General features: G+C 41.5%; 4 gene segments (V, D, J or C); 1 reads left to right on the top strand and 3 right to left on the bottom strand.

Moving 5' to 3' along the window:
- Nucleotides 1-200: 200 nt before the first annotated feature.
- Nucleotides 201-26,903, bottom strand: LOC121619978. The segment is given in 4 exon segments: nucleotides 201-361; nucleotides 1,072-1,105; nucleotides 26,424-26,737; nucleotides 26,845-26,903. Coding segments are annotated over 4 exon segments (561 nt in total).
- Nucleotides 1,526-12,905, top strand: LOC121619153. The segment is given in 4 exon segments: nucleotides 1,526-1,584; nucleotides 1,682-2,012; nucleotides 11,163-11,200; nucleotides 12,411-12,905. Coding segments are annotated over 4 exon segments (753 nt in total).
- LOC121619186 lies at nucleotides 6,119-6,691 on the bottom strand. The segment is given in 2 exon segments: nucleotides 6,119-6,426; nucleotides 6,643-6,691. Coding segments are annotated over 2 exon segments (357 nt in total).
- Nucleotides 14,816-15,388, bottom strand: LOC121619191. The segment is given in 2 exon segments: nucleotides 14,816-15,123; nucleotides 15,340-15,388. Coding segments are annotated over 2 exon segments (357 nt in total).

The following is a 26,903-nucleotide window of genomic DNA, read 5'->3' as shown; positions in this document are numbered from 1 at the left end:
TGTAATCTCAAATTTGTCCCTGAAACTACATCCTGCGTCTGTTGAAGATCCACAATGATTTGGTTTCTCTTCATGCTGATGATATACTGCTATTCATGTGTGATTAAGAATTCTTTTGTAGTTTTACTTGAAGGACTGTGTATATTCTATCGATACACTGAAAGCAGTGACAACATGACAATCCTCATCATTAAGACACTTCAGTAAACAGAGATGATTGGATAGTTGATCCTTGACATGTCCACCTTCCAGGACAGAGTCCAGCCTGAGGGGAAGCCCTTGTTGGCCAGACACATGAGCGTGGCCTTCCCCTGCTGGAGCTCCTTCCTGGAGGGGGGCAGCACCGTCAGGGTGGAGATGACTCAACCCACTGCAGAGAGAAAGAACAAATGTTGAAGCTTCACCTTGGAATGAAACTGGTCTTCAGTGTTTCACTTCCTTTTGTCAGTTCAGTAACCACGGCAACAGACAGGCACTGCTGCTGAACCATGACAACAGTCAGGTTTCAGTTCTAAAGATTCAAACTGAAGAATTACTTTTGACAGCATCTTAAAGATTTCCTGTATAAAACAGAAAAGACCTCGATGGTGTGAGTTTGATTTGTTCATTCAAAATGAACATTGTTAACTGAGTTTTGTATCCAAACTCATCAAATCAAACCTACTTCTGCAGCGTGTTGGTTCAATGTGACAGTGATGTTTTACGATAATCATTTGTGACAGACAATGTGTCAGAAATTAAAATCTTTGAGAAACATCAATTAAAACCATAAAACAGTTTGGCTCAGAATTGAAGATGAAATTTAAAAACTTGAAGAATATTTTTGCCAGACAAAAAACTTTGTTGGAAAGGTACATATGGAAACTTTTCTAATTTAAATATCACTGAAACAAAATGTTTAACTGAAGAAGATTTTAGTCTGTTTGAGGACTAAATGTGTCACATTCACAAAGCATTGCAACTATATTAAATTCCAATTATCAGCTTTGAAATTGCAGTAATGTGTACAGTTATGAAACAAAACAGATTAAACCTAAAATGTGGCTGATTAAAGGAGTCAAATGTCCTGACAGTTAACATCCAGTCTGGTTCCTCCACCAAAAGTCCACCTCAGTGATACAAACTCACTGAGCTGCAGAACAAAAACCTCTCAGTGTAGAGAGACACAGCTCTCTGACTCTGAACACAACAAACTCACCAAACACATTCCCAGTTTACCCAGTTTATGAACGAACGGCTTGAAGTGTTTCAAACTGTTTCAGAAACTGAATATGCAGACGATTCAACCTTTTCTTTGTCAAATGCTTAAATCAATGCTCTGATTAACTGTTTGATCCACTGATCAGCAGCATCATCAGACTAATCCAAGTCCCTGTTGGAGTCAGTCAGAGCATTTCCATAGAGAGCCACTTTGCATCAGCAGCACCATGCTCCAGTGCTCTGGGAGAGTTTATAGTCCTGAGGGTTGAACACTGGATGACTGACAGCTGTCCTTCATGACAACAGAAGCCACAGAAATCCTCCTCATCAAAAACATGACTCTGATCGGCGTCCTCATCTGGACTCTCCTCTGCTTCACTCAGGGTGAGGAAAATCATTTTTCTGTGATGTGAACATCATTTGGAGTGTAGCTGAGTTTCACCTCACCTTCTCATGTCCAGTGTTTCTTCTTTCTCCTCAGGGTCTGTTGGACAAGATGTGGTCTTGACTCAACCAGCAGCCAAAACAGTGCAGCTGGGTCAAACTGTTTCTATTGACTGTAAAGCCAATAGAAAAGTTGTCCATTACTCTGGTTCACAGTACTACCTGGCCTGGTACCATCAGAAAACTGGAGAAGCTCACAAACTTCTGATCTACCAAACATCAGATCGATTTTCTGGAATTTCCTCCAGACTGAGTGGAAGTGGAGCAGGAAATGGAGTTGACTTCACTCTGACCATCAGTGGAGTCCGGACTGAAGATGCAGCAGTTTACTACTGTCAGAGTGTTCATGTTATCAACAGTCAGTGGTTGTTCACACAGTGAAAAAGAGTCGTACAAAAACCTCCCTCAGTCAGACTGAACAGAAACTGAACTGACTGCTGCAGCTGGAAGCTACAACAGAGACTGATACACTTCACTGAGGACACACACACACACACACACACACACACACACACACACTTCACCTTCTCTTTCTTTGATAATACATTGACTTTAGGAGCAGTCGTTAAGATTCATGTGGGTCAACTGGCAGAAATGGTATTTAATATTAATAATTATGCTTAAATGTGTGTACGATGAATTAAAAACAAGAATCATGGGGTTTTCTTGTCTTATAATGAGCCCTTCATATCTCTAGAGGGACTGGATCCTCTTCCATGAAAACCATGTGTCAGGGAAGGGGGGTTTTAAGGGAGAACTATGGGTTGAACCCAGATGCAGACACAGATGCAAATTAACAAATTTATTCAACAAAAAGGAAACCAAATAAAACCAAAACTCAAGAAACTACGACGAAACACACTGAGGTAACAGAGCTACACATAAAACGAGGGCAACACAGGGAAACGCTGAGCAAACAACACACAACAGGGCAGGGGTTAAGACAAAGACAGCACTCGAAACTCACTAACACAGAACGTGACAAGGTTTTACACAAAGACAAGACTAGCAACTCGCTTACATGAAACATGACATGACTCAAGACAAAGACAACACTTGAAACACACTTTGGCTGTGGCGTGGACAAAGACAAGAACAAGGCCAGAACAAACTTACAGGGACTGTGGCTAGGCTCGGGAACATGGTCAACACAGAACACGGTGGACAAACACTTGACCTGAAACATGGCACAGACGACATTAAAAGACAATGGACAAACACTGACTTGAAATGAGGGGGGACATGAACAAAAACGACACGTGGAAAAAACCTCACTGAAGACATGTGCAAAGGCAAAGGATCTCAAAGAACAAGGGTGACGAGGACAACGACCTGACAAAGACTGGGGGGAAGACACAGACTTATAAACACAAGGAGGGACCACTAATGACACACAGGTGAAAACGATCAGACAATCACAAGGGTGGAAAACACAGGAAGTGAAGCACACAGCAAAACATAACTTGAGCCTTCAAAATAAAACAGGATGTGACAAAAACCAGACAAAGACAACACACAAGGGGAATCTTCAACAAAAAACAGGCGTGCACAGCACGGGTCAGGACACTATGTTGCACAGCCACATTTCTACAGTGGCCCAGAATGGACAAAACAGACACTGGCTCTAGACAGCACCTTTAATGTTTGTCCCAAGTTTCACAGCCACCGTCAGGATTCATACACGCTTGCAAATAAAAGGGTGAGACAAGAGGTATTCAGCTGGTTGAAGTCTGAAACATCATCATTGGACACCACAACATCCTTCACACTGGACCTTTAACACAACGTTTACAAGACATTAATGTCCTTATGTCCTCTGTTGGCATTTTTCATTCTTCCCTCAGCTGCATAGATCGGTACAAGCATCTGTATTTCCAGCATGTGAGCACATTTTCAAAACCATCAAATCTGATTGTAACTGAAATCAAACATGAAAATCTCATTAGTTTCCCGTCTGTAGACAGCAATCGTAATCATAGAATTAAAGCATGTTTCCTGGCTGCTCTCACTTCCTATTAAATGTACAGAAAAGTCTGTTGCACACTTTATAATCCAGGCACACAACCATCATGAGGGACAGGGGGGTCAGTCCCCTTTTCACAGCTACTACGGATCAAAGGGGAGGTGGTAAAGGAGGTGGAGGACTACAAATACCTTGGAGTGGTGATCGACAACAGACTGGGCTGGAAATCCAACACAGAGACTGTGTACAAGAAGGGGATGAGCAGACTCTACTTCCTGAGGAAACTGAGATCCTTCAACGTGTGCAGCAAAATGTTGGAGATCTTCTACCAGTCTGTGGTCTCCAGCGCCATCTTCTCTGCTGTTGTTTGTTGGGGCAGCAGCATCAGAGCCAGCGACACCAACAGACTTGATAAGATCATCAAGAAGGCTGGCTCTGTACTCGGACTCAGACTTGAGTCTTTTCAGACTGTGGTGGAGAGGAGGACGCTGAATAAACTGCTATCCATCATGGACAATGATCAGCACCCTCTCCATCACACAGTGGACAGACAGCGGAGCACCTTCTCCCACAGGCTGCTACAGCTCCGCTGTCGAAGGGACAGATACACGAAATCTGTCCTGCCACATGCCATTACACTGTACAATAACAGCTAAAAAAATCTCTTTGTACAATACTTCTTATCACTACTGTTTGCTGCTTTTGATGTTTTATTATGTATAGTTTGTTCTTGATAGTCTTATTTCACAATTTTCCACTTATTTCACTGTGTGTAATGCTGCTGCTGCACTGCGATTTCCCAGCTTGGGATAAATTAAGTCTATCTATCTATCTATCTATCTATGCTTCATAACTAATCTCTAAATGACAAACACCTAAACATGTTGAACCTGCATTAATTTTAATGTCACTCATCATTGTAAAGAATAAATATCCTCTACCTGTGAATGTGTAAATAAGTGGGTCAGTGCTCTCAGCAGTGAGGAGGAAACATCATGACATGTTGAGGACAGCTACAGTTCACTGACTCTGTGTGTTTGCATATGTGTCCTGCCTCTCTGCTCCCAGCCGTTAAGAGGCCAGTGTTGTTTCAATGATATTTAAATTAGAAAAGTTTCCATATGTACCTTTCCAACAAAGTTTTTTGTCTCTCAAAAATATTCTTCAAGGTTTTTAAATTTCAGCTTCAATTCTGAGCCAAACTGTTTTATGGTTTTAATTGATGTTTCTCAAAGATTTTAATTTCTGACACATTGTCTGTCACAAATGATTATCGTAAAACATCACTGTCACATTGAACCAACACGCTGCAGAAGTAGGTTTGATTTGATGAGTTTGGATACAAAACTCAGTTAACAATGTTCATTTTGAATGAACAAATCAAACTCACACCATCGAGGTCTTTTCTGTTTTATACAGGAAATCTTTAAGATGCTGTCAAAAGTAATTCTTCAGTTTTAATCTTTAGAACTGAAACCTGACTGTTGTCATGGTTCAGCAGCAGTGCCTGTCTGTTGCCATGGTTACTGAACCGACAAAAGGAAGTGAAACACTGAAGACCAGTTTCATCCAAAGTTGAAGCTTCAACATTTGTTCTTTCTCTCTGCAGTGGGTTGAGTCATCTCCACCCTGACGGTGCTGCCCCCCTCCAGGAAGGAGCTGCAGCAGGGGAAGGCCACGCTCATGTGTCTGGCCAACAAGGGCTTCCCATTAGGCTGGACTCTGTCCTGGAAGGTGGACATGTCAAGGATCAACTATCCAATCATCTCTGTTTACTGAAGTGTCTTAATGATGAGGATTGTCATGTTGTAACTGCTTTCAGTGTATCGATAGAATATACACAGTCCTTCAAGTAAAACTACAAAAGGATTCTTAATCACACATGAATAGCAGTATATCATCAGCATGAAGACAAACCAAATCATTGTGGATCTTCAACAGACACAGGATGTAGTTTCAGGGACAAATTTGAGATTACAAACACAAACACAAATGAAAGAATGTTGCTGAACTACACACTCCATAAATCCTTTTGATCTCAACTATAAAATACATTTTTGATGGAATAAAAAATGCACAAAATGAAGAAAAATGTTTGAGACACGATTCAAATTTTCAGAACATGAATGAAATATTTTTGAGATAAAATATCTCAGTTTAATTGAGTATTTGAGTTTTTATTAATGATGGTCAGAGATCAAACAATATTTGCAAGTTTAGTGTCCATGTGTATTTAAACTCCAGGGAATGAATTTATTAAAGAGCTGAAATCAAACTTCAGCAACATCATCAGCATCATTCTGCTGCTTTGTGCAACAGAACATTTCAAACTAAAATAAAATATTAAAAGTATAACTTTTTGTTATGTACAGTATATTTAGTGTTCAAATATTCAAAGTAAATTATTATTAACTATTTATTTTTAGTAAAACCTTTAGTTTTAGTTTGAGTGCAGCTGTTGATTCAGATCAGTTCCTCTCCAGCTGAGGGAGGTTTTTGTACGACGTTGTATCACTGTGTGAGCGGGTAGCTGTTACCCTGCTGACAGTAGTAAACTCCTGAATCTTCAGCCTGAACTCCACTGATGGTCAGAGTGAAGTCAGTCCCAGATCCACTTCCACTGAAACGATCTGGAACTCCAGACTGACGGCCTGTAGCATAATAAATCAGGAGTTTCGGAGCTTCTCCAGGCTTCTGAAGGTACCAGTGGAGATTGTTACTAACACTTGAACTGGTTTTACATCTGATGGAGACAGTCTGTCCTGGAACAACAGACTGAGATTCAGGAGACTGAGTCAGGGTGATTTGTCCTGATGAACCTGTAAAACATGAAAAACAGGAGAAGGGTTATTGAGACAAATCCAGCTTGGAGGAAGATGATCACCATCAGAACAGAAGAGCATCATTTCTTTAACATGGAGAATAGATGGAAGAAGGTCAATGCTGCTTGTTTCAGTGTTTCTCCATCACAGCAGAACATGATTGTGGTGAAGCTGGTTGCATCCTGAAGCCAAGTTTTCAGAAGAGAGTCTCACCCTGAACCAGGAGCCCCAGGGTGGCCAGCAGTAGAACCAGTGAGCTCATGATGGTGCTGCCGGTGTGTGAGTGGCTCTGAAAGGCCTGGACAGCCACTGATCAACACTGGCCTCTTAACGGCTGGGAGCAGAGAGGCAGGACACATATGCAAACACAGAGAGTCAGTGAACTGTAGCTGTCCTCAACATGTCATGATGTTTCCTCCTCACTGCTGGAACACCTGACTATTCAAATCATCCCCATGTAGAATTAAAGAGACTCAGGTTGCTGTACAGTAGCTGCAAAGTCATCTCAAAAACAACACTTTCCTTTTATCTACTGAGCCATTTAATAGTCTCATTGTGATAAACGTCTGTTTTACAAGAGGGATCTGGCTGAGAAGCCAGCTTGAAAATAGTCTTATTAGTGGCACGAGGCAACGCAAGAGCCACTCGCCTCTATAACTCAAAGAGCTATAGAAGGCGAGTGGCTGGAGTGTAGCTCGATCCACTATTGTCATCCAGCGCGTTTTTTCTTCTCATTTTTCATCTTCTGCCAGAATTTCGGCGCGTAACTAGTCCCGCAGCTTTGAGAAAACGATGATTGGGAATGGTGTGCTATGTCTTTTATAGCTCTTTCGTCAATAATTCGCAAAGCTATTCGCAAAAAACTGCGAAGAATTTATCATAAGAAATGAATGGGAAATTTATATTTTCATTTTCATTTACAATTTTAATAAATGTGTAGTTCAAGCAGACACACACACACAAACAGACGAAGACACACACACACGCAGTCACACACAACGACAGATACATACAGACAGACACAGTCACACACAAATACAGTTAAATACACACAGACAGCCTCATATACATAGATAGACAAAACGCAGTTAGCTCGATTAGCGCCGTTTGCATTAGTGCTGTTAGCTCTGCTAGCTCTATTAGAAATGTTCGCACTGTTAGCTCTGTTAGCACTGTTAGCTCTGTTAGCATTAGCGCCATTAGCTGTTAGCTCCGTTAGTGTTAACTCTGTTCGCTCCATTAGCTCTGTTAGCACTGTTAGAGTTAGCACCATTAGCTCTTTTAGCACTGTTAGCTCTGTTAGCATTAGCGCCATTAGCTCTATTAGCGCCATTAGCTGCTAGCTCCGTTAGTGTTAGCTCTGTTAGCTCCAAAAGTGCTAGCTCCGTTAGCTCTGTTAGCACCATTAGCGTTAGCGCCGTTAGCTCTGTTAGTAAAAGGAAACTTTGTATGATAACAGAGTTGGTTCATTTCCATTAAATTCATTCATGTTTATTGAATCACTTAATAAGACCAGCAGCCCCCTCGTGCCACTGTCAAAATTTCGGCGGCGCCAGAATTGTCTAGTGTTAATAACTACAATACAGACCACATAAACAGACCATGATTATAACACACAAGACTAAAACTCACAGAGAAGATTAAGGTGCACATAAGGGTAAGCGATACCGAAAACTCTAAATCTAATTTCATTTCACAAAAAGCTGGTTTTAGTTTTTTCACACACCACAACACCAGACCACACAGTGCTAATGTTGGGAAAGAGCTGAGATTAATCAGGGATGAAAGGAAACGATCAATTCGATCAGTGAAGAATTTTAGTGCTTCCATTAATAGAGTGGATGATACACAGCTGTGCATCTGCAACACTCTCTCTTTCTCTTTCTCTCTTGTTGTCTTGTTTTAATGTTGATGGTTTCAATAAAAAAAAATAATACAGATTTCATCAAATCAGAAGTTTCCATGAAGTTATTTGTTGTTGATTTTGTCTTAGATTTGCCATATAATTCACTTAATATACAACTCATGTATGTTACACATGTTACACACAAAATGTTTTGACTTTAGTTTTTCTGAATTTGTATTAATACTATTAAGATGTCCGTTAGTCGTCAGTTGTTTTCTCTTTTATGGAACTTTGTTAAAATGACCCATATTTTGACCATTTCAATGGAAAATCTTCTAACTCTCTGTTGTTTGGCGGATTTTCATGAGTATTCATAACAAGTGCTTGATCTCCATCCATCCATTCTCTTCCACTTATCCGGTGCTGGGTCGCGGGGGCAGCAGTTTAAGCAGGGAAGCCCAGACTTCCCTCTCCCCAGACACCTCCTCCAGCTCTTCCGGGGGGACCCTGAGGCGTTCCCAGGCCAGCCGAGCGACATAGTCCCTCCAGCGTATCCGAGGTCTTCCCCGGGGCCTTTTCCCGGGGGGGCATGCCCGGAACACCCTCCCAGGAAGGCATCCAGGAGGCATCCGGTAAAGATGCCCGAGCCACCTCAGCTGGCTCCTCTCGACGTGGAGGAGCAGCGGCTCTACTCTGAGATCCTCCCGAGTGACAGAGCTCCTCACCCTCTCTAAAGGAGCGCCCCGCTGCCCTAATTTCAGCCGCTTGTATCCGAGATCTCGTTCTTTCGGTCATGACCCAAAGTTCATGACCATAGGTGAGGGTAGGAACGTAGATTGACTGGTAAATCGAGAGCTTTGCCTTTCGGCTCAGCTCCTTCTTCACCACGATGGACTGGTCGTGATTACTGCTGCCGCCGCACCGATCCGCCTGTCAATCTCACGCTAGTGCTTGATTTCTTCCTTGATATGATCCCAAATCTTTACACAAACCAAATATAATGGAAAGAGGATTTCCAGATTTGTATATGTAAAGCAGCATATCATCTGCATCAACATACGGAAAATATCTTTGATCTGAGATTTTCCTGCAAGAATATTAAAATTTCAGAGTAACCATTCATCAACAGACTAATGAAAGAGTTGACAGCAATTAAAAACTCTGTCATGTGTTGCTGTTTAAAAGACTCCAGTTGGTCCATTACATCTATGGTGACAGAGGGTGTCTCTCTGAAACAAGCTAAAGATTTGACATTCATAGAACCTCATTTTATTTCAAAACGATGTTCATGTGCATCACTCGTCATGTCTCATAGTTCAGTCAGTGCAGCCTATCAGAGGCCCCTTTTGCACAGAGATCCTGAAAAACTGCCATAAAGAAAACCCGTCATGATGCTGCCTTTGCTTTGTGACATTGAACCAAACAACGGCAGCATGACAGAGTTCATGGAGCAAAAGTGCTGAAATATGTCAACCCTCACATGAGCAGCAGCCTGGCTGTTCACATCAGTCGTACATTTCTTAATGACGGTCAACAAAAGACTTTCTGCTCCTCTGCTGTTTTCTATTCACACGTAGAGCTGAAAACCTCATGAATTTATGAAGGGAAGCTTTTTCTGTGCTCCTGGATAAGCAGGCCATCACTTCCTGTAAAATAATGAAGTTTAAAGAACCATCACCTTGTGTGATGATACGCAGGGAGGGGCTTCTCTTCTACCTGTGTGTGTGTGTGTGTGTGTGTGTGTGTGTGTGTGTGTGTGTGTGTGTCCTCAGTGAAGTGTATCAGTCTCTGTTGTAGCTTCCAGCTGCAGCAGTCAGTTCAGTTTCTGTTCAGTCTGACTGAGGGAGGTTTTTGTACGACTCTTTTTCACTGTGTGAACAACCACTGACTGTTGATAACATGAAAACTCTGACAGTAGTAAACTGCTGCATCTTCAGTCTGGACTCCACTGATGGTCAGAGTGAAGTCAGTGTTTGATCCACTGCCTGTAAAACGATCTGGAATCCCTGATGCTCGGCTGTTAGCAACGTAAATGAGCAGTTTAGGAGTTTCTCCATCTTTCTGTTGGTACCAGTGTAAATAGCTCCCACCATAAGCCTCTGGACTGGTCTTACAGTTGATGGTGACGGACTCTCCCAGAGCAGACCTCACTGCTCCAGGCTGAGTCACTGTGATCTGGCCTCTGGACTCTGAGGATACAGACACACAAACATAAAGCAGCGTCACGGTTTTGTCGGCTTCATTTCAGACAGACGGACGTTCATAGAGGAGAGGACTCTGATCCTCTGGACTTTACCTGTGAAGCAGCAGCAGAGGAGAGTCCAGATGAGGACGCCGATCAGAGTCATGTTTTTGATGAGGAGGATTTCTGTGGCTTCTGTTGTCATGAAGGACAGCTGTCAGTCATCCAGTGTTCAACCCTCAGGACTATAAACTCTCCCAGAGCACTGGAGCATGGTGCTGCTGATGCAAAGTGGCTCTCTATGGAAATGCTCTGACTGACTCCAACAGGGACTTGGATTAGTCTGATGATGCTGCTGATCAGTGGATCAATCACTTTATCAGAGCATTGATAAACAGTCAGTGATCATTTTAATGTTGGTTTGGTTTGAGGACTCTGGATTCATTTTCTTTCACAATGTTTTGTTTTAATTTAATGCGAGAACAAATTAAATGTGACTTTTAGACAGACGTAAAAATAAAAACATAAAAATGTGATGAATCCTGATCAGTCGTGTCACAGTTTGATCAATATAAGATGAAATAGTTCATTCTTTCAACAGCTGGAAGTGTTCATGTTGAGTTTGTTGTGTTCACAGTCAGAGAGCCGTGTCTCTCTGCAGTGAGAGGTTTTTGTACGACGACTCAGTCAGTTTGTATCACTGTGGTACACGTTCGGTGGAGGAACCAGACTGGAACTTGGAAGTAAGTTCAGTTTTTGATGGATTTTATTCGATCGTCAGCAAATTTTTCTTGTCTGTAAATAAATTTTGTTTAGAAATCTAAATTTGTGATTTTCCATCTTCACTTCTATTTTCTCTCAGTTGCAGTTTTAAGTGCAGTTTTGTGTTTGAAATGAAATCATGACTGTAAATAATATAATGACTCGGTGCAGAGGAGAAGTCTCCTATTTAAATCTTTAGATGAAAGTGGAAACTTGAGTTCTTGTAGTTTAAGTTTTGTCAGACAAAGTCAGAGAGCCGTGTCTCTCTGCAGTGAGAGGTTTTTGTACGACGACTCAGTCAGTTTGTATCACTGTGGTTGACTTTTGGTGGAGGAACCAGACTGGACGTTGGAAGTAAGTTTCTGCTCAAATATTAAATATTGTTTCATCAGTAAATGTTTGAATTCATGTGTCTGAACATTTGCAGTAACTTGAACTTTTGATCGGACGGATCAAAATCACTTTAAAGACTCAGTTTTATTGTCCGTTTCTGCTGTTTAACCTTGAAGCTGAACTCAAAGCAGCTTCACTCAACTTCTCTTGAAACGTTTCATTTCATTTGTGAAATGTGAACCGTTTGAAGTGTCGGAACGATGAAACGACAACACTCGTACTTTTCACACGTGTGTAAATTTGCTCTTTGATTCTCATTTTAAAGCGTTTTGAATTTGAGTAAAAATCATTTTGAATGAAGATGAAAATGTTCAAAATGCCTTTAAATCTCTGATCTGCTCAAACGGCTCAAAATGTCTTTTTGAAATAATGTTGACAGCTCTCTGATGGTCCTGGCTTATTTTTGGCTGATAATATCGTTGGATCTCATCAACTTCTGAGAGTTTCCACAGTAAATGTTTTTGTATAAATGTATCAGGACTCTGAATGAAATCACAGACGACTGAAAATATCTTCAAACTGTATTTTCTTGTTTTCTTCAAAAAGTCTAAAAGAGGTTTTTGTGTTTTTAAATGTCAATCAGATTGTTTTATTTCTCGTGCAGTTTGATATATTTCAGGTCATATGAGGACTCTTTCTGTGCTGATGTGCATGAGAGGTTTCTTAAAGGGAAGTGAAACAATGTGTGAGTGAGTGACTGGTGGAGCAGAAAAACCACCTGACAGAAACTCTCACACAGTAAAGGTGTTCAGGTGTCTGGTGTTTGATTGACAGCCGTGTGGTCCCCGTGTCTCCTAGGTGACGTCCGTCCCACCCTGACGGTGCTGCCCCCCTCCAGTGAGGAGCTGCGGCAGGGGAAGGCCACGCTCATGTGTCTGGCCAACAAGGGCTTCCCCTCAGACTGGACTCTGTCCTGGAAGGTGGACGGCAGCAGCAGCAGCAGCAGCAGCAGCTGGGAGGAGAGCAGGAGCCCCGGGGTGCTGCAGAGGGACGGCCACTACAGCTGGAGCAGCACCCTGAGGCTCCCTGCAGACCAGTGGGGGAAGGTGGGCTCTGTGACCTGCGAGGCCGCCCAGGGCTCCCAGACTCCTCTCTCAGAGACGCTGAGGAGAGACCAGTGTTCCCAGTCCTGACCTGCCTCACTGAGACTCTGCTACTGGTTTTACTCTGCTACTGCTCTCACTCTGCACTCTGTCTCTGTCTGTTATTTGACAAATAGAAATATTCACTAGATTGTTGCAACGTTTCAATATTATTTCAGTGTTTGCAGAAAATAAAGACGTGTTCTTCAAATCACTTGTTTGAATATTTATTATCCTCAAAGTGTTTTCAGAAATGTTCTTTTAATAGTTGCAGTGACGCTATTTAACCAAAACATTTTAAAAGATGCATTTTTTCCTTGATGACTTTATAAATTATGTTTCACATCACATCATGTGTTTCCATATACACTGATTATCAAAGAGTTTATAAACTCAGACAAAAGTCCTCATCATTTTTGATTCGTGCAAATCAGTGATGGTGAGGACTGTCATGCTGTTGTTGCTTTGGGTTTATCTAAAGAACATGCACTGTCCTTCAAGTCAAACTATAAAAGCATGAAAAGCATTTTCTAAAGAAGAATTGTATCATCAGCGTAAAGAGAAACCAAATTCTTGTGAACTCAAATTTATCCCTGAAACTCTTTACATCAGGGGTCACCAACCCGGTGACCAGGGGGCACCAGGTCGCCCGCAGCATCCACATCAGTCGCCCGGAAGCCAGTTCTTAAAATAGCACTAATCACGAATTAGCTCTGTCTAAAATTTTATTTCATTGTTTTGCTATTCTTTTTGAATTACATCTACAGTGATGTGATTTAAAAACGAACACATAAAAACGTAAAAAACATGTATATCATAAAAAAAGTTTAATATACGAACTCTGACGTAGTCTGGGTCGGAGGTCAGTCTAGTGCGCATGACAAACCGGCTTTGCTGAGATAAGCTCGTGAGCGCTGCAAATATGAGGAGAAAAACGCGTTTTCTACCCACAGAAACAGCAGAAAAAAGGAAGAAAACTTCATTTCCACAGTGAATGGGAGGAAGAGTTCTTTTTTACGAACGTGAAAGAAAACTGTGTGTGTCTCATTTGCGGTGCGACTGTGGCGACGGCTAAGCGGCACAACGTGGAGAGACACTTCAGTACATGTCACAAAAGCTACCATGCTAACTACCCACCAGGCAGCCGATTTTTGTTAAATCTTGCATAATTGATAATTTGTACAAACATGGTTCAGAGTTTATGATTTGATAAAAACTGTTAGTGGCTCGTAAAAATTGAAAAAGATTTCCTGCAAAATGTTGTGGAAGTGATCATTTGAAAATGAAACAATTGGATATTGCATATTGAAATGTATCTGTTTCCAACCTTGTTTAATCATTCTGAATAACTATTGTGATGGATCATATGCGATCAGTGTCTTCACATAGAATATCATTAATAATAATATAAAATTAAAGGTACACTGTGTAACTTTGTTATTTCAGAAGTGTATTATCAAAGTGTAGCCCTTTGCATTACTCAGTGCCCTTGAAGTAGCTCTTAGTTTCAAAAAGGTTGGTGACCCCTGCTTTCAATCCTGCTTCTGCTGAAGATCCACAAACACAAAGACAAATGAAAGATGGAAAAAGATGAAAGTGTTACTGAATTCCACACTTCATAAATCATTGGTCTCAGTCATGAAATACAATTTTGCTGAACTGAAATAAAATGGATAAAACATGTTTGAGAGATGATTCGTATTTTTGCAACAAAATTGAAATATCGTTGAGATATAAATTTATGCTATAATTTATGAATGTTTGAGTTTCTATAACAGACGGTAAGTCATTAAACTAATGTCAACAAGCTTAGTGTTCATTTGTCAGCACACTGCATCGAATAAACTTTTCAAAGAAGTGAAATCATACTTGAAGAGTTTCATCAGTATCATCCTGCTGCTTCAATGTGCAACAAGATGTTTCAAACCCTGTTTGAGTGAATACATTAAAAATATAACTTTTTGTTATGTACAGTGTATTTATTGTTCAAATATTGTGAATAAGTAAGTGAATTATTATTAACTATTTATTTTTAGTAAAGCCTTTAGTTTTAGTTTGAGTGCAGCTGTTGATTCAGATCAGTTCCTCTCCAGCTGAGGGAGGTTTTTGTACGACGTTGTATCACTGTGTGAACGGGCTGCTGTAACCCTGCTGACAGTAGTAAACTCCTGAATCTTCAGCCTGAACTCCACTGATGGTCAGAGTGAAGTCAGTCCCAGATCCACTTCCACTGAAACGACCTGGAACTCCAGACTGACGGCTTGAAGCTGCATAAATCAGGAGTTTAGGAGCTTCTCCAGGTTTCTGAAGGTACCAGCTCAGCCAGCCACTAACGCTTGAACTGGTTTTACATCTGATGGAGACAGTCTGTCCTGGAACAACAGACTGAGATTCAGGAGACTGAGTCAGGGTGATTTGTCCTGATGAACCTGGAAAACATGAAAAACAGGAGAAGGGTTATTGAGACAAATCCAGCTTGGAGGAAGATGATCACCATCAGAACAGAAGAGCATCATTTCTTTAACATGGAGAATAGATGGAAGAAGGTCAATGCTGCTTGTTTCAGTGTTTCTCCATCACAGCAGAACATGATTGTGGTGAAGCTGGTTGCATCCTGAAGCCAAGTTTTCAGAAGAGAGTCTCACCCTGAACCAGGAGCCCCAGGGTGGCCAGCAGTAGAACCAGTGAGCTCATGATGGTGCTGCCGGTGTGTGAGTGGCTCTGAAAGGCCTGGACAGCCACTGATCAACACTGGCCTCTTAACGGCTGGGAGCAGAGAGGCAGGACACATATGCAAACACACAGAGTCAGTGAACTGTAGCTGTCCTCAACATGTCATGATGTTTCCTCCTCACTGCTGGACCAACTGACTATTCAAATCATCCCCATGTAGAATTAAAGAGACTCAGGTTGCTGTACAGTAACTGCAAAGTCATCTCAAAAACAACACTTTCCTTTTATCTACTGAGCCATTTAATAGTCTCATTGTGATAAACGTCTGTTTTACAAGAGGGATCTGGCTGAGAAGCCAGCTTGAAAATAGTCTTATTAGTGGCACGAGGAAACGCAAGAGCCACTCGCCTCTATAGCTCAAAGAACTATAGAAGGCGAGTGGCTGGAGCGTAGCTCGATCCACTATTGTTATCCCGCACGTTTTTCCTTCCCATTTTTCATCTTCTGCCAGAATTTCAGTGCGGAACTAGTCCCACAGCTTTGAGAAAACCCTCGCAAACTATATATCAAAACATGCAGCTCGATCGGGAATGGTGTGCTATGTCTTTTATAGCTCTTTTGTCAATAATTCACAAAGCTATTCACAAAAAACTGTGAAGAATTTCCCATAAGAAATGAATGGGAAATTTCCTCAAATTTCAGCCTGTTTCAATTGTCCGCTGCTTCGCCATACTTTCTCCTCAAGACGTCATTCAAACTTTAAAACATAGATAATTTTGTCAACTCAAAATGAACACATTTTTTGATATCTCTTACGGTTTTCGAGCTCTGACCATCTGAAGACCATAAAGTTTCTCAAAAAAATGCTCAGAATTTCTCTCCCGAGAGTGGATGACATCATCAGTTAGAGTGAAAGAGCCAGTGAGAAATCGCCTGAAATCTTTTTCTAAAATTGATGTAAAATCCAAACGTGAATAGGAGACACATAATTTTTGGATCTTTTTGTAGACAAACCTTTCTTCTCTCGTCAAAGTTCAATTTTAAAGGGTTAGCCCCCACCAAATTTAAATAAAGAGTGATCTTGCACCAGCTGCCCTGCTCTGCTGCTCCATTTAAACCCATACAATCTCCTGTTTTCTGAGTCGCAGCCTGCCGGAGTGTGTCTTTTTAAATCGACCATTTAGTCATTTTTCTAAACAATATCTGGGCATAAAACACACGTACATCTGGCCCAGACTTGTCCGCATCTCACAGTGTAATCGGTTTTTTGATAGCAGCTTTTGTCACAGTCACAAGTTGTTCAGAAGAAACCAACAGCGAAAAAGTGGCTGTTCAGGAACACGTAAAAAGTGGGAGAGGTAGAGAGGTAATTATCAGCAGGTGGGGCAGAAGTTACACACGCACACACATACACATTCAGACACACATATACCAGACACATCTCCATGTAGGAACTGGTTGGGCTGCTTGTTCAAAATACTTGGGACAATTTGATAAATGTGTAGTTCAAGCAGACACACACACACCAACAGACGAAGACACACACATACGCAGTCACACACAACGACAGACACATACACACACAGACACAGTCACACACAAATACAGTTAAATACACACAGACAGCCTCATTTATATAGACAGACACAACGCCGTTAGCTCTACGCTCTAAAAGACTCCAGTTGGTCCATTACATCTACGGAGACAGAGGGTGTCTCTCTGAAACAAGCTAAAGATTTGACATTCATAGAACCTGATTTTATTTCAAAACGATGTTCATGTGCATCACTTGTCATGTCTCATAGTTCAGTCAGTGCAGCCTTTCAGAGGCCCCTTTTGCACAGAGATCCTGCAAAACTGCCATAAAGAAAACCCGTCATGATGCTGCCTTTGCTTTGTGACATTGAACCAAACAACGGCAGCATGACAGAGTTCATGGAGCAAAAGTGCTGAAATATGTCAAGTCTCACATGAGCAGCAGCCTGGCTGTTCACATCAGTCGTACATTTCTTAATGACGGTCAACAAAAGACTTTCTGCTCCTCTGCTGTTTTCTATTCACACGTAGAGCTGAAAACCTCATGAATTTATGAAGTGAAGCTTTTTCTGTGCTCCTGGATAAGCAGGCCATCACTTCCTGTAAAATAATGAAGTTTAAAGAACCATCACCTTGTGTGATGATCCGCAGGGAGGGGCTTTGACCTGTGTGTGTGTGTGTGTCCTCAGTGAAGTGTATCAGTCTCTGTTGTAGCTTCCAGCTGCAGCAGTCAGTTCAGTTTCTGTTCAGTCTGACTGAGGGAGGTTTTTGTACGACTCTTTTTCACTGTGTGAACAACCACTGACTGTTGATAAGATGAACACTCTGACAGTAGTAAACTGCTGCATCTTCAGTCTGGACTCCACTGATGGTCAGAGTGAAGTCAACTCCATTTCCTGCTCCACTTCCACTCAGTCTGGAGGAAATTCCAGAAAATCGATCTGATGTTAGATAGATCAGAAGTTTGTGAGCTTCTCCAGTTTTCTGATGGTACCAGGCCAAGTAGTACTGTGAACCAGAGTAATGGACAACTTTTCTATTGGCTTTACAGTCAATAGAAACAGTTTGACCCAGCTGCACTGTTTTGGCTGCTGGTTGAGTCAAGACCACATCTTGTCCAACAGACCCTGAGGAGAGAGAAGAAACACTGGACATGAGAAGGTGAGGTGAAACTCAGCTACACTCCAAATGATGTTCACATCACAGAAAAATGATTTTCCTCACCCTGAGTGAAGCAGAGGAGAGTCCAGATGAGGACGCCGATCAGAGTCATGTTTTTGATGAGGAGGATTTCTGTGGCTTCTGTTGTCATGAAGGACAGCTGTCAGTCATCCAGTGTTCAACCCTCAGGACTATAAACTCTCCCAGAGCACTGGAGCATGGTGCTGCTGATGCAAAGTGGCTCTCTATGGAAATGCTCTGACTGACTCCAACAGGGACTTGGATTAGTCTGATGATGCTGCTGATCAGTGGATCAAACAGTTAATCAGAGCATTGATTTAAACATTTGACAAAGAAAAGGTTGAATCGTCTGCATATTCAGTTTCTGAAACAGTTTGAAACACTTCAAGCCGTTCGTTCATAAACTGGGTAAACTGGGAATGTGTTTGGTGAGTTTGTTGTGTTCAGAGTCAGAGAGCTGTGTCTCTCTACACTGAGAGGTTTTTGTTCTGCAGCTCAGTGAGTTTGTATCACTGAGGTGGACTTTTGGTGGAGGAACCAGACTGGATGTTAACTGTCAGGACATTTGACTCCTTTAATCAGCCACATTTTAGGTTTAATCTGTTTTGTTTCATAACTGTACACATTACTGCAATTTCAAAGCTGATAATTGGAATTTAATATGGTTGCAATGCTTTGTGAATGTGACACATTTTGTCCTCAAACAGACTAAAATCTTCTTTAGTTAAACATTTTGTTTCAATGATATTTAAATTAGAAAAGTTTCCATATGTACCTTTCCAACAAAGTTTTTTGTCTGGCAAAAATATTGTTAAACTTTTTAAATTTCATCTTCAATTCTGAGCCAAACTGTTTTATGGTTTTAATTGATGTTTCTCAAAGATTTTAATTTCTGACACATTGTCTGTCACAAATGAATATCGTAAAACACCACTGTCACATTGAACCAACACGCTGCAGAAGTAGGTTTGATTTGATGAGTTTGGATACAAAACTCAGTTAACAATGTTCATTTTGAATGAACAAATCAAACTCACACCATCGAGGTCTTTTCTGTTTTATACAGGAAATCTTTAAGATGCTGTCAAAAGTAATTCTTCAGTTTTAATCTTTAGAACTGAAACCTGTCTGTTGTCATGGTTCAGCAGCAGTGCCTGTCTGTTGTCATGGTGACTGAACTCACAAAAGGAAGTGAAACACTGAAGACCAGTTTCATCCAAAGTTGAAGCTTCAAAATTTGTTCTTTCTCTCTGCAGTGGGTTGAGTCATCTCCACCCTGACGGTGCTGCCCCCCTCCAGGAAGGAGCTGCAGCAGGGGAAGGCCACGCTCATGTGTCTGGCCAACAAGGGCTTCCCATCAGGCTGGACTCTGTCCTGGAAGGTGGACATGTCAAGGATCAACTATCCAATCATCTCTGTTTGCTGAAGTGTCTTAATGATGAGGATTGTCATGTTGTAACTGCTTTCAGTGTATCGATAGAATATACACAGTCCTTCAAGTAAAACTAGAAAAGCATTCTTAATCACACATGAATAGCAGTATATCATCAGCATGAAGACAAACCAAATGATTGTGGATCTTCAACAGACGCAGGATGTAGTTTCAGGGATATAATTGAAATCACAAACACAAATGAAAGAATGTTACTGAACTACACACTCCATAAATCCTTTTGATCTCAACTGTAAAATACATTTTTGTTAGAATAAAAAATGCACAAAATGAATAAAAATGTTTTAGACAAAATTCAAATTTTCAGAACATGAATGAAATATTATTGAGAATTTTTTTCAGTTTAATGAAATATTTGAGTTTTTATTAATGATGGTCAGAGATCAAACAATATTTGCAAGTTTAGTGTCCATGTGTATTTAAACTCCAGGGAATGAATTTATTTAAGAGCTGAAATCAAACTTCAGCAACATCATCAGCATCATTCTGCTGCTTTAATGTGCTGCAGAACATTTCAAACTAAATTAAAACATTAAAAGTATAACTTTTTGTTATGTACAGTATATTTAGTGTTCAAATAATCAAAGTGAATTATTATTAACTATTTATTTTTAGTAAAGCCTTTAGTTTTAGTTTGAGTGCAGCTGTTGATTCAGATTAGTTCCTCTCCAGCTGAGGGAGGTTTTTGTACGACGTTGTATCACTGTGTGAACGGCCTGTAACCCTGCTGACAGTAGTAAATTCCTGAATCTTCAGCCTGAACTCCACTGATGGTCAGAGTGAAGTCAGTCCCAGATCCACTTCCGCTGAAACGATCTGGAACTCCAGACTGACGGCTTGAAGCTGCATAAATCAGGAGTTTAGGAGCTTCTCCAGGTTTCTGAAGGTACCAGCTCAGCCAGCCACTAACGCTTGAACTGGTTTTACATCTGATGGAGACAGTCTGTCCTGGAACAACAGACTGACATTCAGGAGACTGAGTCACAGCGATTTGTCCTGATGAACCTGGAAAACATGAAAAACAGGAGAAGGGTTATTGAGACAAATCCAGCTTGGAGGAAGATGATCACCATCAGAACAGAAGAGCATCATTTCTTTAACATGGAGAATAGATGGAAGAAGGTCAATGCTGCTTGTTTCAGTGTTTCTCCATCACAGCAGAACATGATTGTGGTGAAGCTGGTTGCATCCTGAAGCCAAGTTTTCAGAAGAGAGTCTCACCCTGAACCAGGAGCCCCAGGGTGGCCAGCAGTAGAACCAGTGAGCTCATGATGGTGCTGCCGGTGTGTGAGTGGCTCTGAAAGGCCTGGACAGCCACTGATCAACACTGGCCTCTTAACGGCTGGGAGCAGAGAGGCAGGACACATATGCAAACACAGAGAGTCAGTGAACTGTAGCTGTCCTCAACATGTCATGATGTTTCCTCCTCACTGCTGGAACAACTGACTGTTCAAATCATCCCCATGTAGAATTAAAGAGACTCAGGTTGCTGTACATGTAACTGCAAAGTCATCTCAAAAACAACACTTTCCTTTTATCTACTGAGCCATTTAATAGTCTTATTGTGATAAACGTCTGTTTTACAAGAGGGATCTGGCTGAGAAGACAGCTTGAAAATGGTCTTATTAGTGGCACGAGGCAACGCAAGAGCCACTCGCCTTCTATAGCTCAAAGAGCTATAGAAGGCGAGTGGCTGGAGCGTAGCTTGATCCACTATTGTTATCCTGCGCGTTTTTTCTTCCCATTTTTCATCTTCCGCCAGAATTTTGGTGCGTAACTAGTCCCACAGCTTTGAGAAAACCTTCGCAAACTATATATCAAAAAGTGCAGCTCAATCAGGAATGGTGTGCTATGTCTTTTATAGCTCTTTCGTCTATAAATTGCAAAAAACTGCAAAGAATTTACCATAAGAAATGAATGGGAAATTTCCTCAGATTTCAGCCTTTTTCAATTGTCCGCTGCTTCGCCATACTTTCTCCTAGAGACTTCATTCAAACTTTAAAACGTAGATAATTTTGTCGGCTCAAAATAAACCTCTGCACATTTTTGATATCTCTTAAGGTTTTCGAGCTATGACCATCTGAAGACCATTAAGATTCTCAAAAAATGCTCAGAATTTCTCCCCCTAGAGTGGATGACCTCATCACTTAGAGTGAAAGAGCCAGTGAGAAATCGCCTGAATTTGTTTTTCTGAAATCGCCCTAAAATCATATAATACACTGCTGCTCCATTTAAACCCATATAATCTCCTGTTTTCTGAGTTGCAGCCTGCCGGAGTGTGTCTTTTTAAATCGACCATTTAGTCATTTTTCTAAAGAATATCTGGACATAAAACACACGTACATCTGGCCCAGACTTGTCCGCATCTCACAGTGTAATCGGTTTTTTGATAGCAGCGACAGTTTTGTCACAATCACAAGTTGTTCAGAAGAAACCGACAGCGAAAAAGTGGCTGTTCAGGAACAGGTAAAAAGTGGGAGAGATAGAGAGGTAATTATCAGCAGGTGGGGCAGAAGTTACACACGCACACACATACACATTCAGACACACATATACCAGACACATCTCCATGTAGGAACTGGTTGGGCTGCTTGTTCAAAATACTTGGGACAATTTGATAAATGTGTAGTTCAAGCAGACACACACACACAAACAGACGAAGACACACACATACGGAGTCACACACAACGACAGACACATACACACAGACACAGTCACACAAAAATACAGTTAAATACACACAGACAGCCTCATATACACAGACAGACACAACGCCGTTAGCTCTATGCTCGAAAAGACTCCAGTTGGTCCATTACATCTACGGAGACAGAGGGTGTCTCTCTGAAACAAGCTAAAGATTTGACATTCATAGAACCTGATTTTATTTCAAAACGATGTTCATGTGCATCACTCGTCATGTCTCATAGTTCAGTCAGTGCAGCCTATCAGAGGCCCCTTTTGCACAGAGATCCTGCAAAACTGCCATAAAGAAAACCCGTCATGATGCTGCCTTTACTTTGTGCCATTGAACCAAACAACGGCAGCATGACAGAGTTCATGGAGCAAAAGTGCTGAAATATGTCAACTCTCACATGAGCAGCAGCCTGGCTGTTCACATCAGTCGTACATTTCTTAATGACGATCAACAAAAGACTTTCTGATCCTCTGCTGTTTTCTATTCACACGTAGAGCTGAGAACCTCATGAATTTATGAAGTGAAGCTTTTTCTGTGCTCCTGGATAAGCAGGCCATCACTTCCTGTAAAATAATGAAGTTTAAAGAACCATCACCTTGTGTGATGATCCGCAGGGAGGGGCTTCTCTTCTACCTGTGTGTGTGTGTGTGTGTGTGTGTGTGTGTGTGTGTCCTCAGTGAAGTGTGTCAGTCTCTGTTGTAGCTTCCAGCTGCAGCAGTCAGTTCAGTTTCTGTTCAGTCTGACTGAGGGAAGTTTTTGTACGACTCTTTTTCACGGTGTGAACCACCACTGACTGTTCATATAGTGATCACTCTGACAGTAGTAAACTCCTGAATCTTCAGCCTGAACTCCACTGATGGTCAGAGTGAAGTCAGTCCCAGATCCACTTCCACTGAAACGACCTGGAACTCCAGACTGACGGCTTGTAGCTGAATAAATCAGGAGTTTAGGAGCTTCTCCAGGTTTCTGAAGGTACCAGTGGAGTGAGCTACTAACATCTGAACTGGTTTTACATCTGATGGAGACAGTCTGTCCTGGAACAACAGACTGAGATTCAGGAGACTGAGTCAGGGTGATTTGTCCTGATGAACCTGTAAAACATGAAAAACAGGAGAAGGGTTATTGAGACAAATCCAGCTTGGAGGAAGATGATCACCATCAGAACAGAAGAGCATCATTTCTTTAACATGGAGAATAGATGGAAGAAGGTCAATGCTGCTTGTTTCAGTGTTTCTCCATCACAGCAGAACATGATTGTGGTGAAGCTGGTTGCATCCTGAAGCCAAGTTTTCAGAAGAGAGTCTCACCCTGAACCAGGAGCCCCAGGGTGGCCAGCAGTAGAACCAGTGAGCTCATGATGGTGCTGCCGGTGTGTGAGTGGCTCTGAAAGGCCTGGACAGCCACTGATCAACACTGGCCTCTTAACGGCTGGGAGCAGAGAGGCAGGACACATATGCAAACACACAGAGTCAGTGAACTGTAGCTGTCCTCAACATGTCATGATGTTTCCTCCTCACTGCTGGAACAACTGACTATTCAAATCATCCCCATGTAGAATTAAAGAGACTCAGGTTGCTGTACAGTAACTGCAAAGTCATCTCAAAAACAACACTTTCCTTTTATCTACTGAGCCATTTAATAGTCTCATTGTGATAAACGTCTATTTTACAAGAGGGATCTGGCTGATGGGCCATCTTGAAAATAGTCTTATTAGTGGCATGAGGCAACTCAAGAGCCACTGGCTGGAGCGTAGCTCGATCCACTATTGTGATCCTGCGCGTTTTTTCTTCCCATTTTTCATCTTCCGCCAGAATTTCGGCACGTAACTAGTCCCACAGCTTTGAGGAAACCCTCGCAAACTATATATCAAAACGTGCGACTCGATCGGGAAGGGTGTGCTATGTCTTTTATAGCTCTTTCGTCAATAATTCGCAAAGCTATTCGCAAAAAACTGCGTAGAATTTCCCATAAGAAATGAATGGGAAATTTCCTCAAATTTCAGCTTTTTTCAATTGTGCGCTGCTTCGCCATACTTTCTCCTAGAGACTTCATTCAAACATTAAAACGTAGATAATTTTGTTGGCTCAAAATGAATCTTGGCACATTTTTTGATATCTCTTACGGTTTTCGAGCTATGACCATCTCAAGACCAAAAAGTTTCTCAAAAAAAATGCTCAGAATTTGTCCCCCGAGAGTGGATGACATCATCAGTTAGAGTGAAAGAGCCAGTGAGAAATCGCCTGAAGTTTTTTTCTAAAATTGCCGTAAAATCCAAACGTGAATAGGAGACACATAATTTTTGGATCTTTTTGTAGACAAACCTTTCTTCTCTCGTCAAAGATCAATTTTAAAGGGTTAGCCTCCACCAAATTTAAATAAAGAGGGATCTTGCACTAGCTGCCCTGCTCTGCTGCTCCATTAAAACCCATACAATCTCCTGTTTTCTGAGTCGCAGCCTGCTGGAGTGTGTCTTTTTAAATCGACCATTTAGTCATTTTTCTAAAGAATATCTGGACATAAAACACACGTACATCTGGCCCAGACTTGTCTGCATATCACAGTGTAATGGTTTTTTTGAAAGCAGGTACGGTTTTGTCACAATCACAAGTTGTTCGGAAGAAACCAACAGTGAAAAAGTAGCTTTTCTAGGGGAGAATTGTCAACAGGTGCAACTGTCATTTACACACACATACCGGTCAATAACCCACGCACACACATCGGCAGGACAACCAGCGTGAGAATGATTAAATCCATTAAGATCAAAGTTGTCCTCTTAAACTCAGCTTCAGAAAGCGCTTTCCCAAAAAAGTTGAGACAGTAGTCACACAAACGCACACACAAACAGGGCTAACCAACAGCTAAAAAGTGATTAAAAACAAGCACGTCAAAACTGAACAGGAACAGGTAAAAAGTGGGAGAGATAGAGAGGTAATTATCAGCAGGTGGGGCAGAAGTTACACACGCACACACATACACATTCAGACACACATATACCAGACACATCTCCATGTAGGAACTGTTTGGGCTGCTTGTTCAAAATACTTGGGACAATTTGATAAATGTGTAGTTCAAGCAGACACACGCACACAAACAGACGAAGACACACACATACGCAGTCACACACAACGACAGACACATACACACAGACAGCCTCATATACATAGACGGATAAAACGCTGTTAGCTATATTGATACCGTTAGCATTAGCTCTGTTCGCTCCATTAGCATTAGCTCCATTACCTCTTTTACCGCTGTTAGCATTAGCGCCGTTAGCTCTATTAGAAAAAGCAAACTTTGGATGATCATAGAGATGGTTCATTTCCATTAAATTCATTCATGTCAATTGATTTAGTGAATAAGACCCGCAGCCCCCTCGTGCCACTGTCAAAATTCCGGCAACGCCATAATTGTTTAGTTCAACAATTACGATTGTTGTCTACAGACGGGAATCTAATGAGATTGTCTTGTTTGATTTCAGTTACAATCAGATTTGATGGTATTGAAAATGTGCTCACATGCTGGAAATGCAGATGCTTGTACCGATCTATGCAGCTGAGGGAAGAATGAAAAATGCCAACAGAGGACATAAGGACATCAATGTCTTGTAAACGTTATGTTAAAGGTCCAGTATGAAGGATTTTGTAGCATCTAATGATGCTGTTTCAGACTTCAACCAGCTGAATACCTCTTGTCTCACCCTTTCATTTGCAAGCGTGTATGAATCCTGACGGTGGCTGTGAAACTTGGGACAAACATTAAAGGTGCTGTCTCGAGCCAGTGTCTGTTTTGTCCATTCTGGGCCACTGTAGAAATGTGGCTGTGCAACATAGCGGTTTTCATGGAAGAGGACCCGCTCCCTCTGGAGATATAAAGAGTTCAATATAAGACAACAAAAACATAATTATTCTTATTTCAGGTGATTGTACACAAATTTAAAGAGAATTATTAATATTACATTTCATTTCTGCCAGTTGATTCACATAAATCGTCACGTCTGCTCCTTCAATTAAACTCAATGTATTATCACAGAAAGAGAAGGTGAAGTGTGTGTGTGTGTGTGTGTGTGTGTGTGTGTGTGTGTCCTCAGTGAAGTGTATCGGTCTCTGTTGTAGCTTCCAGCTGCAGCAGTCAGTTCAGTTTCTGTTCAGTCTGACTGAGGGAGGTTTTTGTACGACTCTTTTTCACTGTGTGAACACAACCTGACTGTTGATATAATGAAAACTCTGACAGTAGTAAACTGCTGCATCTTCAGTCTGGACTCCACTGATGGTCAGAGTGAAGTCAGTGTTTGATCCACTGCCTGTAAAACGATCTGGAATCCCTGATTCTCGAGTGTCAGCATAGTAAATGAGCAGTTTAGGAGTTTCTCCATCTTTCTGTTGGTACCAGTTTAAAACGCTCCCACCATAAGCCTCTGGACTGGTCTTACAGTTGATGGTGACGGACTCTCCCAGAGCAGACCTCACTGCTCCAGGCTGAGTCACTGTGATCTGGCCTCTGGACTCTGAGGATACAGACACACAAACATAAAGCAGCGTCACGGTTTTGTTGGCTTCATTTCAGACAGACGGACGTTCATAGAGGAGAGGACTCTGATCCTCTGGACTTTACCTGTGAAGCAGCAGCAGAGGAGAGTCCAGATGAGGACGCCGATCAGAGTCATGTTTTTG

Source organism: Chelmon rostratus, chromosome 16 (assembly GCF_017976325.1).
Source record: "Chelmon rostratus isolate fCheRos1 chromosome 16, fCheRos1.pri, whole genome shotgun sequence".
NCBI lineage: Eukaryota > Metazoa > Chordata > Actinopteri > Chaetodontiformes > Chaetodontidae > Chelmon > Chelmon rostratus.
This window is presented reverse-complemented; position numbering and strand designations above follow the sequence as displayed.